The sequence below is a fragment of the Fistularia commersonii genome, chromosome 3, assembly GCF_037954325.1.
Source record: "Fistularia commersonii isolate RoL2024-O1a breed Wild chromosome 3, RoL_Fcom_v1.0, whole genome shotgun sequence".
NCBI lineage: Eukaryota > Metazoa > Chordata > Actinopteri > Syngnathiformes > Fistulariidae > Fistularia > Fistularia commersonii.
In genome coordinates, this window is record NC_141286.1 from 26845365 (window position 1) to 26860774 (window position 15410).

At 59.1% G+C, this 15410-nt stretch overlaps 2 protein-coding genes across 3 annotated transcripts; one reads left to right on the forward strand and one right to left on the reverse strand.

Annotated features, from left to right (window-relative positions):
• The first annotated feature begins 1456 nt into the window (after positions 1-1456).
• slc22a31 (solute carrier family 22 member 31) lies at positions 1457-9113 on the forward strand. Of its 2 annotated transcripts, none has more exons than XM_086144457.1 (9): positions 1457-2075; positions 4209-4312; positions 4403-4557; positions 7081-7249; positions 7327-7472; positions 7679-7787; positions 7872-8086; positions 8217-8308; positions 8399-9113. In XM_086144457.1, the coding sequence occupies exons 1-9, from the start codon at positions 1686-1688 to the stop codon at positions 9041-9043; spliced, it is 2025 nt and encodes a 674-aa protein (XP_086000583.1). In that variant the 5' UTR covers positions 1457-1685; the 3' UTR covers positions 9044-9113. The 2 variants fall into 2 exon arrangements, with proteins under 2 accessions (XP_086000583.1, XP_086000584.1); XM_086144458.1 differs by having other exon boundaries at positions 8217-8328; positions 8399-9078.
• Positions 9114-9599: 486 nt separating this feature from the next.
• On the reverse strand, positions 9600-14952 carry dpep1 (dipeptidase 1). The gene is made up of 10 exons (XM_086144460.1): positions 14595-14952; positions 14304-14430; positions 12101-12233; positions 11883-12033; positions 11455-11524; positions 11018-11194; positions 10787-10871; positions 10620-10695; positions 10413-10548; positions 9600-9915 (listed from the first exon to the last, which is right to left on the reverse strand). Exons 1-10 carry the CDS (start codon positions 14720-14722, stop codon positions 9733-9735), a joined length of 1266 nt encoding a protein of 421 aa, XP_086000586.1. The 5' UTR covers positions 14723-14952; the 3' UTR covers positions 9600-9732.
• Between the last annotated feature and the right edge of the window lie 458 nt (positions 14953-15410).

Here is a 15410-nt window from a genome sequence, read left to right on the forward strand (position 1 = left end):
CGTCACGAATAAACTCGATCGCTTGTTTTTCTGTCGGAATCACGATTTCAAGCCTTTTCTTTGGGGTTTTTTCCGTTCCGTTTGTCGTTTTTTCCGTTTGTTTGGAACTGGAACCCCGACCGTAGCCGTCGGCGTTCCCGCGGGGGCGGAGGAGGACCGATCCGGAGCGCGGGGAGCTTCTCCGGCTTCCCCGGACGCCGGAAACCACCTATTTATTACCCTTTGTTTTTTGCTGACACCCGCGGTTCGTCCGAGTCCCGAGTCCGAGTCCCGACTGGGTCTCCGCTGTGTACATTTCCCTCCTCCTTCAGTGCGTGAAAGAGACAAACTGTAAATAGCGGTGTAAATACAACACACCCCCCCAGGACGTTTTGCACCCTCCTCTTTGTACTAGTCTGAAAATTGCGTAGAATGTGGGGTTCTAACAGCATCGGGCCGCTCGCGCCCGCTGCCGCTGGTGATGATGTAACATGGTCGGTTCTGTTTTTCTGTTTCTTTGGTTTCCTTTTTTTGTTTGTTTATTTTTTAATTTGTACAATGTAGTTTCTTTGTGTACATATTGTCGGAGCAGCTAAGAGGGCGGGAGGCCGCGAGGCGTCGATGCTGTCGTCAGTGCTGTAACAGAAACCCAGTACTTCACCTTTAGCTGTTGTTGATTTCCTGCAAAAAAAAACATTGAAAAGATTCAAAAAAATAATAAAAGAAAAAAAAAAGAAAAAAGAAAAAAAAGGTGAGAAGCTGAAAAGGAGGATGGAGAAAAGACTAAAACTGAAAATTAAAAATTTAAATTGTTATTTTCTACAGTTGCATGTACAGAGAGCGCAAGAACTGCTGTTGTTCCTCAGAGATTATGTTCGTTAATAAAATTTTGAAATATTACCGGCCCGGCTGTGGTTCCTCGACCGTCTCCTGCCGCCGCCGGAGAACCGGCGGGTCGTTTAAGCTCCTGCCGGACCTCCACATTCCTGGTGTGTGTGTGTGTGTGTGTGTGTGTGTGTGTGTGTGTGTGTGTGTGTGTGTGTGTGTGTGTGTGTGTGTGTGTGTGTGGACCTGGAACCTGGAGGCTTCCTGGAAAAGAGTCGAGACTCAGGACGGGACCTCACCGTCCTGCTGCCGCTCTGACGGCCTCCTCCAGGTCCTCCTGTCCTTCAGATCCTTCAGGTCCTCCAGATCCTTCAGATCCTCCCGTTCCTCCAGATTCTCCTGTTCCTTCAGTTCCTTCAGATCCTTCAGATCCTGCAGCTCCGGTGCCGTGTGACGTTCTTCCAGGTGACCTCTGGCTCCCGAACCCGTCGTCTCACTCAGACCTGATCCAGGAGGTTCTGGATCCCCTTGGACAACCTCTAGATGCAGACGGAGGAGGACCAGGACTGAGCTCCGAGACGGTGTGACGTCACACTGACTTTTGACCGTCGCAAAGGGAAGCGGTGAGTGACGGGGTCACGTGGAACGGGGGCGTGGGCGTGACGCCGCGCGGCGCGCCGGGAAATGTAGGATCCGGCAGGAGCTCCGCGTCCGCGGAACCGAGAAGCCGCACGGAGCGCGGGTCCGAAGCTCCGCCGGTCCGAACCCGGGTCCAAAGCCCCGCCGGTCCGAACCCGGGTCCGAAGCCCCGCCGCCAACCGGCCCCGAAGGCTCCCCGCCGCGCGCATCGACCCGCGGCGCGTCCGCGTCCGCGTCCCTCCATGGACTACGAGAGCAGGGTGTTCCGGCGCGCCGGCGGCTTCGGCCGCTACAACCGGACCGCGGTTCTGTTCAGCTGGATCCCGAACTTCGCCGTGATGCTGAACCTGTTCAGCGACGCGCTGTTCTCGCTGACCCCGGAACGGTACCACTGCCGGCCCGACCCGCGCCTGCTGCCCGGCGCGCTCCTGCCCGCCAACCTGAGCGGCAGCGCGCTGCTGCGCGTCGCGGTCCCGTGGGTCAACGGAACCGGGCCGAGCCACTGCGAGCTCTACAAATACCCCGACAACGCCTCCGACTTCTCCGCGGGGCCCCCGGCCGAGCGGGTCACGTGCACGCGCGGCTGGGAGTACGCGCACGCCGCGGGGCTGCGGAGCAACGCCGTGACCGAGGTAAGGCGAGGCGCCCGCCCGTGCGCGTGCGCGTTTGGTCAATATTTGCTCGCTCCTGAAGGAGCTTCTGCAGATGGACGGAGGCCCGCAGGAGGAGCTTCTCCTGCAGGAGGAGCTTCTCCTGCCGATGGACGATGGATCTTTCAATCAATGGAAACATTGATCGCCGGCTGTTTCTCAACCTGTAAACAAGCTTGGAGCGCCCCCCCCCCCCCCCCCCCCCCCCCCGCACCCCCTCTTCCTTCCTGAGACCCTGAAGGCCTCGCAGGCCCGTCTCCTCCTGACGTCACTCTGGGACCAGGGTGGAACACCGGAACTGTCTGAAGGACAGGAGCTCCTCCGGCCAGAACCGCCTCTGCTTCTCAGGCCGGCCCAGAAATAGATCTTCAAGGCGCCGCCCAACGGCTCTTTGGACGTCTGAAGACGCTGGAAGTTTCCTGCTTCTGTCTCGTCATCGGTCACACCGATTAGCAGAAACACCAAACATCTGCTGGTAGCAGAGCTTCAACCACGGCGGTCCAATGTTGACCAAGGCTGAAGCTCCGGCGTGTGTTGAGGAATGTTCGGCCGAACATCGACGTCCAGAGCCTTCGGCGCCAGCCGGGCGTCCGGGACGGACAGGAAGTGACCCGCAAACACTGAACGAACAGGAAGTGACCCTCAAACACTGAACGAACAGGAAGTGACCCGCAAACACAGGACAGACAGGAAGTGACCCGCAAACACTGGCTGGTGTCGCTCAGAGTTTTCTGTCCTTCGGTGTGAAGAAGCGTTCTCCTCCTCGCCCCCCCGGCCTCAGAAGACCCGCCGTCCCTCAGAATGAAGGCGTCGCCGGGTCTCCGCGCAGCAGAAGGACATCGTGGGAAAGTGTCTTGATGGCGTCACGCCGCGGCGGCGGCTCGTCCTCACGGGAACCCGTGACATCCGGCGTGCGGCCGGAGCTCGGAGCTTCCGCACCGAACCGATTCCAACGAGAGGAAAAGCCATGAGCTGGTGTGGAGAAGGTCCAGGAAGTGGCCGAGCTGGTGACGGCAGCTCCTACAACGCCACAGTAGAAGGTCGGGCCGGCGAGCGAGCGAGCGCGGTGCTCGTGCACGAGGATCTCTGTGGCGCCCGGAGAGGCTCAGGGAGGTTCTGACGCAGGTTCAGCTCGTCGGTCCGACGGCCGCGACACGTCACAGCTTCTCCTAACGGACGACCGTTTGGAGGCGGGAGTGAGGAGGTGAAAGGTCGGACGATGGACAGCTGACCTGTGTGGATAAAGCCCCGCCCCCCTGCCCCGTGACAGCTTTGATTGGCCGGTGTCCCTCCCCCCCGACGAATGAATGTCCTCAGTGCCGGAGCTCCTGTGAGGCCCCTCCAGACCTCCGAGCTGGTTTTTACTTGAAGGCCTCGTCACGTCCTGAGAGCCCCGGCGGTTCCAGGGAAGAGGAGGCGGACTTCCTCTGCACCCGGTGATCGGTCGTCATGGTGACGGGATCCCACGGCGGCGACGCGTCCTGCTGACGTGTTTGTGACATGCGGTTGGCGTGTTGTCGTGGTGACGGAGCGTTCCGATGAGGAACCCGCCTGCAGGCATTTTAACCAGATTAGCGGACGTGATCTGCATTCCTGCCGCTCACAGAGGAACCCTGTCTGCAGCTCCGGCGCCTCCGGGACCTGCAGGACCTGCAGGACCTACAGGACCCGCTGGACCTGCAGGTCTGCAGCTTTACTCCTGCCGGTTGTTCCGGGATGTCCATGGAAAGCCTGGGGTCGGTCGGCGTTTCCCACCCGAGACGTGAATGGTTGGATCGCTGATTGACAGCTGACCTGTCCTGTTAAGCCCCGCCTCTCTACCGGGGCCAGCTGGGGTTAGCTCCGCCCCCAACCCACCCTGTGGGCAGTATGAGATGTTTAGACAAAGATGGGAGGATGGATGGATGATGGAGGGTCGGTTGGATGGATGGTGAGATGGTGAGATAGATATTCTGCAGTGGAGAGTCAAAGCTCTCTTTAGGTTGTTTAACCCTTGAAGGATTAAAGTGTTCTCCAGCTGAAGGTCAAAGTTCATGTGACTTCCTGTTGAAAAGCAGGTTCTGGTCGGCCTGACCTTCAGACCCGGGTTCTCCTGACTGTTCTTCTCCTCCTCAGTGGAACCTGGTCTGCAGCGACTACTGGAAGATCCCGGTGCAGCACATCTGCTTCATGACGGGCTGGATCCTGGGATACGTCCTCCTGGGCACGCTGTGCGACCGGTGGGTGGCGTCTCCGGCGGCCGCCGCCGCTTCCACCGCGGGCCCTGAACGTGTGTGTGTGTGTGTGTGTGTGTGTGTGTGTGTGTGCAGGTGGGGCCGGCGCAGAGGCTTCCTCCTGTCCGTCAGCGTGTCCAGCCTGATCGGCGTGGCCGTCTGTCTGTCCTCCAGCGCCGTGGTCTTCCTGCTGCTCCGCCTGGCTCAGGGCGCCACGCTGGCCGGCGTCTTCCTGTCCACCTACATCGCCAGTGAGTTCGCCACATCGGGGGGCCGGGGTTCATCTTCAACGCTCGGCTGTGTGTGTGTGTGTGTGTGTGTGTGTGTGTGTGTGTGTGTGTGTGTGTGTGAGGTGTTCACTGGCCTCCATGTCCAACAAAACCTCGACCCAACAGAGTCCAAAACAAAGACACCTCGTCTTCGTCATAGTACTGACCCCCTGAGGCTCCGCCCCCCCGAGGCTCCGCCCCCTGAGGCCCCGCCCCCCTCACATGATCGGTCAGGCCGGACCTTCAGGTCTTACGAGCCCCTGAGGGCTTCTCTCTGTCCAGATCTTCTAATGTCATCCAAACGGAGCGAGATCCTAATCACATCAGCGGCGGCCTCGTGACGGCCGGGTGGAGGAGGGGATGATTGGCTGCTGGTGGGGGGGTGGAGGCCGCCGGCACCTCTGGAGACACATCTTCTGACGGCTCCATCTGGAGACACATCTTCTGACGGCTCCATCAGAAGACACATCTTCTGACGGCTCCATCTGAAGACACATCTTCTGACGGCTCCATCTGGAGACACATCGGACCGACGGACGAAGACTGAACCTGGACGTCCTCCCCGCTCCTCTCCACTTACTCTCCCATCAACCAGCAGTGATGGGTTCTCTGGGTTCTCTGGGTTCTCTGGGTTCTCTGGGTTCTTTGGGTTCTCTGGGTTCCCCCATCTGGGTCCCCATGTTCTCCCCCCGTTCTCCCCAGGTTCTCCCCAGGTTCTCCCTGGTCACCTCTCCACTGAAATGGTCTGTCGGTTTGAATGGTCGGATGATTGACAGCTGACCGTCCTTGGTTAAACCCCGCCCCCTCGTTGAGATTGGCTCCGCCCCCTCCGCCCTGCGAGCCGGACAGGTTTCGCCGGGTGTTCGGAGCGACCTTCAGAGGAGCACGTTTGATTGTCTGTGCACGTGGAGCCGAGGGTGGAGAAGGTCCTGGAAGCCTCCTGTGACTCCAGTCATGTGACGGCTCTTAGCTCCGCCCCCTAACAAAGACGGATCCCATCAGGAATAATTTGATTTGGACGCCGGCGTCCTGCCGCCGCTCTATATTTAGACCTTCTCCTCCTCCTCGTCCTCCTCAGCTCCAACAGGATTGGAGAAGAAGGTGATGGTGGAGATGTTTGTGTGTTTAGCAGCAGGAATGTGTGTTTGCAGCACACACTCACACACACACTCACACACACACACACACACAGGTGTGTGGGAGTAGGTCCAGGGTGGAGGTCCTCCATCTGAGACTCTTCACATCAATGAATCCTCACATTCCTGTGTGTGTGTGTGTGTGTGTGTGTGTGTGTGTGTGTGTGTGTGTGTGTGTGTGTGTGTGTGTGTGTGTGTGTGTGTGTGTGTGTGTGTGTATGTGTGTGTGTGTGTGTGTGTGGGGGGGGGTTCTTCTGCTGAGGAGGGAGAAGAAACAGTAACTTCTCAGGACGCCACAGGACAGGAAGTGAACAGGAAGTCATGGCCCCCCTGTCACTTATGCAGAGGTGAAAGGTCACAGGAAGCCTCAGCAGCTGGACGCCCGCCCAGATGATGGAGGAGAACAAGGTCCCGCCCAGAAGATCAGAATGTTCAGACTCCATTAGAATTACACGTGAAACGGGGAAAACCAGGACGAGGAGGAATTCCAGACGAGCCTCTGCTGCTCATCAAAGCCAGAAGGTCAACCGAGTCCAGAGCCTCCTCGAGTCCAGAAGCTTATTATGTCCAGAGGTTGATCAAGTCCAGAAGGTCTCTGATTTCCAGGTTCAATGAGTTTAAAGAGTGTTCTAGAGCTCCTCCAGGACCTGAAGATCAGGTGGTTTCTCTTGGAGCTGTTTGAAACTTAAAGGTTGCGTCCTGATCAGGACCATCCTGAGACCCTGAAGGATGGATGATGGATGGATGGACGGATAAATTGATGAACGGATGGATGGATGGATGGATGGATGGATGGATGAAGGATGGATGGACAAATGAATGGATGGATGGATGGATGGATGGATGAAGGATGGATGGATGAAGGATGGATGGATGGATGGATGAAGGACAGATGGACAAATGAATGGATGGATGGATGGATGAAGGATGGATGGACAAATGAATGGATGGATGGATGGATGGATGAAGGATGGATGGATGGATGGATGAAGGACAGATGGATGGATGGATGGATGAAGGACAGATGGATGGATGGATGGATGGATGAAGGATGGATGGATGGATGGATGAAGGACAGATGGATGGATTGAAGGATGGATGGATGAAGGATGGATGAAGGATGGATGGATGGATGGATGGATGAATGGATGAAGGACAGATGGACAAATGAATGGATGGATGGATGGATGGATGGATGGATGGATGAAGGACAGATGGACAAATGGATGGATGAAGGATGGATGGATGAAGGATGGATGGGTTGGTTTCCAAGGGTTACTTTGTCTTTTTCTGCGGCGTCTCTGTAAACTGAGTTCCATCACGGGTTCTCGGTGGTGTTGGAACCCGTCCTGATCTTCTGGCCCTCCAGGGCTGGAGCTGTGCGACCCGTCCCACCGCCTGATGGTCGCCATGATCAGCGGCGTCTTCGCCATCGTGGCGGAGCTGCTGTTGCCGGGCGCGGCGGCTCTGTGCCAGGATTGGCCGGTCCTCCAGGCCGTGGCCACCGTCCCGCTCCTGCTGCTGGTCTCCTACTGGTGGTGAGTGGGCCGGCGCCGGCGCCGAGGGCGGCGGGTCAGGATAACGGCGCGCTCTGATTGGCCGCTGCGCTCCTCAGCTGCGCCTCGGTGTTCCCGGAGTCTCCTCGCTGGCTGCTGGCCACCTTCCAGATCCCGCAGGCCAAGAGGAGCCTGCAGGAGTTCTCCACCAGGAACGGGGTGTGTCTGCCTGACGAGATCCACCCCGGGGAGACCCTGCTGGCAGGTGACCTTCACACACACACACACACACACACACACACACACACACACACCCTCCAGGTCTCCTCCAGATCCAGCTCTCAGTTTCAGGCAAAGGTCTTCTTGGATGTTCTCATGAACACGTGTTCAGGTCTCCTCCCCGGAGCTGGTGGTCCGTGAAGGTCCTGCAGGTCCAGGATCTCCAGCTCCCTGTATCTTCTTCCCCTTCAGATATCGACGCTGCGTTCGGGGACGAGGTCCGGCCCAGCTTTCACTCCGTCCTGGAGCTTCGTCGGACCCGAGTCATCTGGAAGAACTGCCTGATCCTCAGCTTCACCCTGTGAGCCCCCCCCCCCCCCCCCCCCCCCGGCGATCGGAGAATCCATCTTTGATTATCGATCGGTGACGTCGTGCCCCCCCGCAGGTTCATCGGGACAGGGATCCAGTACTGCTTCACCAGGAACCTCCACAGTTACTCCGCCAACTTCTACTTCAGCTACTTCCTGAGGGTGATCACCGGCGCGCTGGCCTGCATCTTCATCTGCCTGACCGTCAATCGCTTTGGTCGGCGTGGGATCCTGCTGCTGACCGCCATCGTGACCGGCCTGTCCTCGCTGCTGCTGCTGGCGCTCACCCAGTGTACGCCGCCCGCCGCCAGACGTTCGGTCCCGCGGTTCCCGATCGGAGCGGCGACCTCCGGGGCTCCGCCTCCCGTCCGACGCCGTCAAGACGCGTCCCCCCGCTCACGGCGTCTCCTCCGTCTCCTCAGACCTCCGTGGCGGTCTGGTCCTGGTCCTGTCCGTGGTGGGTCTGCTGTTCTCCCAGGCTCTGGCCATGCTGAGCGCCTTCTTCGCCTGCGAGGTGATGCCCACCGTGGTGCGGTAGGTTCCCGTCCTGCCGTGCGGCCTCGCCGTCCGGCCCCCCCGTGCTCACGCTCCCCTCCCCCCCCAGCGGCGGCTGCCTGGGCCTGGTTCTGTCGGCGGGCTGCGTGGGCGCCGCCGCCTCCTCGCTGATGGAGCTGCAGAACAACGGCGGCTACTTCCTCCACCACGTGATCTTCGCCTCCTTCGCCGTGCTGTCGGTGCTCTGCATCATGCTGCTGCCCGAGAGCAAACGCAAGCCGCTGCCCGACTCGCTGAAGGAGGGCGAGAGCCAGCGCCGCCCGCCGCTCTTCCTGTCCCGGCCGGACCGGGCCGGCCTCCCGCTGCTGCGCGCCCGGCCCCCCGTCTCCGAGTACGACCCCGACAACTACCTCCGCCTGGTCGGCGCCACCAGGAAGATGCTGGCCAGAGACAACCTGCCCTACAGGATCTCCGTGCCGCCGCACGCGCCGCTGCTGTCCGACGGCGAGGGAGGAAGCAGAGAGTGAGGCGTCCCGCCGCCTTCCTTCTTCCAGAACTTCCGTCGAAGCGTCCGAGGCGGCGGCGGCTCCGACGCACCTCCGTCATCCAGAAGGTCGGGTTTTTCCAGTTTCCCTCTCGGGCCCCGCAGATGGTCGTGACGGCTTCCCGTCTGACGGCGGCCGTGTTTCCACCGCCGGTCTCAGAAACATCACGTCTGCCAGCCGGGTGTCCAGGATCCGGTGACATCATGTAGCGTTGTAGACCCCCCCACCCCCACCCCCCCACCCCCACACACACACACACACACTTTACATTGCCGTTGTACCCGCAGCGTCCACTGTAGGCCGCCAAAGCCGCTCCTGCCGCTGCGTCCGGTCAGGACTCAGCAGGCATCTGCAGGGGCTTCTGGACCTGCTTCCCTTCAACTGTAAGAACTTCAGCAGGTTCCTCTGAGGAGGATCAGCTCCCGCCGCAGACGTGGGCTTTTTTCGGTTCTCCGGTGTTTGTGTTAAAATTCAGTCAGCAGACACAACACACTCTCAGACTGATTTCTATTTTGTGTGTGTGTGTGTGTGTGTGTGTGTGTGTGTGTGTGTGTTGGGGTCCTTCAGTACAGTCATGCTTCCATACAAAGTGACATTTGAGACGATGTAATCCAACGCCAGAAGCTCCTCTCACGCCGGCGTCAGGAGTCACATGACCGTGGGGTTCCTGTCGGGGTGTTTCCGGACCCCGCCACTAGATGGCGCTCTTCCTCCACAAACGTGTGTCCGTCTCCTCGCCCTCCCAGACACACACACAAACTGAACTTTGGTCACATGTCATTTATTGGTTTTGCGGCCGGAGCTGTGGGAGCTTCTGGCAGCGGCAGGTGAACACGCCGCCCGTGAAGCCGTGAAGGTCACGCCGCTTCCTGGATCTCGTGTGACTCCGAGCGCCGGCCTACCGGACCCTGGCGTGCACGGCGGCAGCGAGCAGGACCAGGAGGACCAGGAGGAGCGGCGGGCTCGGGGACCGGCTCGCGGCGGACACCGGGAGACCGAGGTCGGTCCTGCAGGGGTTCCTCACCTCCTCGTACGGAATGGGAAGGTCATCTGGTCTCTGGCCTTTCAGACCGTCGCGGACCTGGAGAAGATGGAGGTGCAGAGAGGAGCGGTGGGAGGGAGGCTGCTGGGAGGGAAGGGGGTGGCAGGTTCTCCAGAAGATACAAACTAGAGGATCCGGAGGAACATCGGAGCTCCGGAGGAATCTCAGGGTGAACCACAGGATTCCATCGGTTCCTAAAGTCCTCATGAAGACCTTCATGGAGGCTCTGGGTCGTCCAGTCAGGACGTGTGGGGAGTTTCTTCATGTGACATTCATCTTGATGACATGATGACTTCATCTAGGAGCTCCTCACACGTCCTGAGACGCCAAGATACGTCTTCAGGAGAAGATCTTCAAGACCAGTTGCCACATCAAGAATCCTCATGAAAATCAACAGCCTGAACCTGCGACTTCCTGGCCAGTGTGTGTGTGTTGTGTGTTGTGTGTGTGTGTGTGTGTGTGTGTGTGTGTGTGTGTGTGTGTGTTCACCATGATCCACAGCGGTCATGGACGGAGCTGAGATCTTCCCCGCTCACCTCCTCGGCCTTCTTCATGACTCGGAGCAGGTTCTTCCCCAGAGCGGCTCTGACGTCCTCGTCCGTCCATCCTCTCCTCAGCAGCTCGGCCACCAGCCGCGGGACCTTGGACACGTCCTCCAGGCCCTGAGGCATCCTGAGACACGGCCCCCACGCCTTAGTTTAGCTCAGGGACTTTGTTTTCGGTCTCCGCGGTTCTGGACTCACCTCTCCACCCCGTCGTAGTCTCCTCCGAAGCCCACGGCGCCGGCGCCGGCCACCTTTCTGATGTGGTCGAAGTGGTCTGTCGTGGACAAAGACGCAGCTGAAGGACGAGGTGCGGGGAGAAGGACTCCTCGCTCCTCGCTAAGATCTCGGAGGAGGTCCTACTTTACCGGCGACGTGTGACAGGTTGGCGGTCTTGCTGCAGGTCACGTAGTCGTTGTAGAAGTTCACCATGACCACACTGCCGGTCTGACTCTGGAGAAGCAAACAGGGTGAGCAGGGGTGAGGAGATGGAGGTGCGCTTTGCAACAGCAGCGGCACAGATGATTGTGTGTGTGTGTGTGTGTGTGTGTGTGTGAGGGCACAGTGGACCTTCTGCAGCAGCAGCAGACCTTACTCACCAACCGCTGCAGAACCTCATCGGGGACGTTCCTCTTGTGGTTGCACAGGGTGTAGGCGGAGGAGTGGCTGAAGATGACGGGAGCCTTGGACATGTTCAGCACCTGGTGCATGACGCTGACGGGGACGTGAGCCAGGTCCACCAACATCCCCAGACGGTTCATCTCCTGGACCACTTGCTGCGGAGGCGGACGGTTGGAGAACAACCTCTGTCACCTGAAGGTCACGCCCCTTATGACTTATGACTCCTTATGAACGCCGAACGTTCTAGAGAAGGTGCGTTCTGACCCACATCCCGTCCGACTCTTTGCACCTGACCTGGGAGCTCCTTCAGCTGTTCCGCCGCAGGACCCTGGTCACCTCAGAGCTGAAGGAGCTCCGAGGTTCCAGTCGAGGACCTATCGACCTTCTGAGAGAAGGTCCGGGGCGGCGCACTGACCTTGCCGAAGGGAGACAGGCCGCCGTGGCGAGCGGGTTCGGATCCCTTGTCCACCAGCCAGCTATCGGCCCTGAAGGGTCAAACACAGGAGACGCACGTGAACCATCACGTCTCCTTGCGTGTAGAACCGCTCACGCGTGGCCCGACGGGCCGCCGGCGAGCTTCTCATGCAACTTCCTCCGTGAGGCCGCGGCAGGTTCCTTATCTTCTTCCGCTCGCTGACTTTATCTCGGCCCGGAAACGAAGCGGCGGCAGAAGATCTGCTTATCTTCGCCGCCGGACGTTTCCTCTGAGAAGTAAAAACAAGCTGGTGCCGGAGTGTGAGGCAGGTGGACGGGAATCCCCTCGCTCTCCACACACCTGCTGCACAGGGTGTGTGTGTGTGTGTGTGTGTGCGTGTGTGTGTGTGGGTGACTGCTGGAGCTCACCAGGGTGTGCTGCAGGAGTGTGTGAGCGTCAGGTATCGAACCCCCAGCAGGTACATGGTGCGCAGGGTGGCCAGGCTGCTGTCCAAGGAGTGCCCCCCCTCCACGCCGATCAGACTGGCGGTCCTGTTGCGTCCGAAGGCGTCCACGATCTCTGCGAAGCCGCCGGAGATGAGACGCGGCTCCTCCTCGTCCGAGACGAGGAGGAGAGCCGGGCTCACCTTGGCTGCTGGTGGCGAACGCCAAGGCCTCCGGGTACTTCTGGCACATCCTGTGGACCACGTCGATCTGCTCCAGGGTTTGTCGGACGGCGTCCTTGTACTGAGCCTGGCAGGGGACGTAGGCCGACCAGAACTGAGGAGGAACAAAGACGGGGTTTTCAGCCTGGACTCACCTGGACTCACCAGGAGGAGCCGGGAATCCAACCGGGAAGGTCGGCTTCCGAAGACGACGGCTCCACCTCCCGCCCGACGAGGGCGAGGGGGGCGATTCTCAACACTACGTCGGTTCCGCGACCTGCTGACCTCCGGCAGGAGCTGGTTCAGATGCAGACCGGTTCCACCGCCGAGCACCTCAGGAGGTCCTGCTCGTCTGCGGCCGTCAGACCGTAAACCTGGTCTCACCTCGTGATCCGGACGCTTCTATTTATTTCTAACTTATTTATCTCAAACCTTGACACCACTTGTATTTTATGATCTCAGTGATCTTATTTTATGTTCTTCCTATCTTATTTTATTGTCTTCATTATCTTCATCCATTGGTTCCTCCCAGGGGCGGCGTAGAGCTTCCTTGGATCCAAACGTCCTCGCTCGGCTTCCCGGCTCCGGATGTTGTTGAGCGGGACGCCGAGCCGGAGCCGGAGCCGCTCGCCGGCCGCCTTCTGCTCGCGCTCGTCCGTCGCGGCTCAGAACTGAGAACTTTGCCGATGTCGCGCTTGTTAGGTGGTTTTCTGTCCCCGTTCTATTTTCTGAGATTCCCTGAACGTGTTCCCTTCTCTCTCTGAGACACTCGCGTCGATGTTCTCACTGCCACTAACCATCTGGCGGTCCTGCGCCGGCCCTCCACACGCCATCTTTATCTGCCGCACCCTGGTTAGTGTGCAGCTCTGGGCTTCTCATGCCTCTTCTGTCCACCTTGTATGAAAGGACTCCTTCAGGCTCTGTCTCTGCTTCTCTAGGCTCCCCGTTAGCGACCGGACCTCCGATCCAACAGGCCTCCTCCGCCGTCGGCCAAGAGGAAGAGAAGCAACCGCCGCCGTGGTTCCCGAACCTTCTCCACAAAAGTCCTGCTGATTTCTCCGTGTGCGGAGCATCTGAGACCTCTCGGGTTCCTCCAGGATCATCAAATCCTTTCTGAGTCGGATTCGGGTCGCTTTCCCCTGCCGTGCCCACGAGTACCACCGGGTGGCGCCGCACAATCACAGCGGGACTTTTCTAATGCTAAGTCTTAGTCCTGACCTGAGCGCCTCTGTGCTTCGACCAAACGCCGCAAGATAATCAGTTAGAAAGTCGGACAACGGACGGCATCGGCTGCACAGAACAGACGACGGCGGCGCTTCCGGTGGGATGGCAACCCGAGTCGTGCGGCTCGCCGGACAGGAATGTAGCATCTTACACGCTAACTCTGCTTTCAGCTTGTCGGATGAAGAAGAGCCACTTCCTGCTGCGAGGCTAGTCGCTAACACCTTTATCACAAATCTCTCCTCAGACGGAATAAAAAGCAAAATGACTCAGGCTTCTGAAGAAAGCAGCAAATGTGAGCGGGGGGGGGGGGGGAGAAGAAGAAGAAGAAGAAGAAGAAGAAGAAGAAGAAGAAGAAGAAGCACCTTAACAATGCCGAGCCTCCAGCTCCCACAGCTGCTGCGAAGAGGCTCGCAGTATTTTTCATGTAATTTCAGAATTGGTTCTTAAAAAGTAGCTCGATGGAACTCCCTTCTCTTCCCAGACTCTTCTGAGAGCCCACTGGCCTCAGCAGGGGTTTAAAAGTGTGATCTAGGGACGCCCCTTCACCCCGGCCCGTTTGGAAAGTAAAGCGAGCGGCGTGGACTTGGACTTCAGACGGCGTCCTTGCTTAGACCCGGCGACTCTGGAAGGAACACGGAACTGCCGTTCCCCACGGGATCTGGGTGATGAGCCACAGATGGTGTTTACTCACCGAGGCGGGAAGGAAATCCCCCTCTGGTTACAAATCCGTTCCCCGATCTGACTTTAAAGCCTCTAAAAATGTAAGCCGACTTTCAAAAAAGCTTTTTGAAGGACATCAGTGACCTCCGTCCGTGAGGTGCAGGTGAGGGTGAAGGCGTCTTGAGGACACCTGAGGACACCTGAGGACGCCTGAAGACACCTGAAGACACCTGAGGACGCCACCGGGACCGAAGAGCGCTCCGTGAGCTGCACCTTCCTGCGTCCGGACGGCCAGACGTACCTGCGCTCCCAGACGGCCGGCCTTCATCTTGGGGATGTTGGTGTGCGTGGTGGACAGCGTGTTCAGATCCACGGCGTTCAGCTGGTTGTCGAACTGCTTCCGAAGCTGCCACGGCAGGTCGTTGTGCCTGACGGAAGACCAGAACGTAGAGTTACTCCAGGGACGGAAGACCAGAACGTAGAGTTACTCCAGGACTTCCTCCCGACCGCGGCTGTGTCCGGCCCGCCGCCGCCGCCGAGCAGCAGACGCCGGAGGAAACTCTCAGCCGCGTGCTAGACGGGCGCCACCCACCCGTCGATGAGCGGCGTGTCGGACATCAGCTTCAGCGCTCGGGTCATGTGGACGTCCTCGGCCGAGGACCAAGTCCTTGCCTGCAGCCAAAGGATGGTGAAAGCGACCCCCGCGGCTCCGGAGCCCATTTCCCCAACTTGGACGAGTCTCTCCCCGTCTGGCGGCTGCAGCCCAGGTTTACTCCTCCGCTGCCGGAAGGAACGCTCGGGTCTGGAAGTTCTCCTCGGGTGGAAGAATCTCACGTCGCGCCGGTTCAGGAGCGACAGAAGAGTGAAGAGGAACTGCTCTTCGCTCCTCCTCCTGCCTGGAATCCGGGTTCTGCTCCAGCCCCGGTTGTAAAGCAGCGTTTCCCTCCTGGTTAATGAGCATCTTCACCACCGCCAGCCTTTCGCAACGCCGGCGTGGAAGAGTCAAAAGTCAAACAGACACTCTAACCTGCCGCTGGAGCCGGAGTTCACTCCCGTTCACGGCCAAACACTGAGATTGATCACATTTTCAAATGGGCTGCGTGTGTGTGTGTGTGTGTGTGTGTGTGTGTGTGTGTGTGTGTGTGTGTGTGTGTGTGTGTGTGTTTCTAGGAGGGGTTCCTTCTAGAAGTCTTGGTGTCCAGCCCACACCTTTGGGTGGCGCGACGTCCAGATCCTGCCAGATGTCCAGCGTCTTCCAGAAACATCTTCCTGGGCGGGTGTTTGGCAGGACGTCCTCTGAGGAAGCCTGGAAGACATCTGGACGCTGCTTCTTCCACAGCTGCACCTCTGCTTCTAACCATCTGGAGATGTTTGGGTGGCTGTCAGACTCGCCTCCCCTCCGCGGCGC

Coding starts and splice junctions, on each gene's coding strand:
- slc22a31 (XM_086144457.1), top strand. CDS start 1,686: ATGGACTACGAGAGCAGGGTGTTCCGGCGCGCCGGCGGCTTCGGCCGC. Junction 8,087..8,216: donor GCTGCTGGCGCTCACCCAGT/GTACGCCGCCCG, acceptor CCGTCTCCTCAG/ACCTCCGTGGCGGTCTGGTC. Junction 8,309..8,398: donor GCGCCTTCTTCGCCTGCGAG/GTGATGCCCACC, acceptor CTCCCCCCCCAG/CGGCGGCTGCCTGGGCCTGG.
- dpep1 (XM_086144460.1), bottom strand. CDS start 14,722: ATGGGCTCCGGAGCCGCGGGGGTCGCTTTCACCATCCTTTGGCTGCAG. Junction 11,525..11,882: donor CACTCCTGCAGCACACCCTG/GTGAGCTCCAGC, acceptor TTGACCCTTCAG/GGCCGATAGCTGGCTGGTGG. Junction 10,872..11,017: donor ATGAGGTTCTGCAGCGGTTG/GTGAGTAAGGTC, acceptor TTGCTTCTCCAG/AGTCAGACCGGCAGTGTGGT.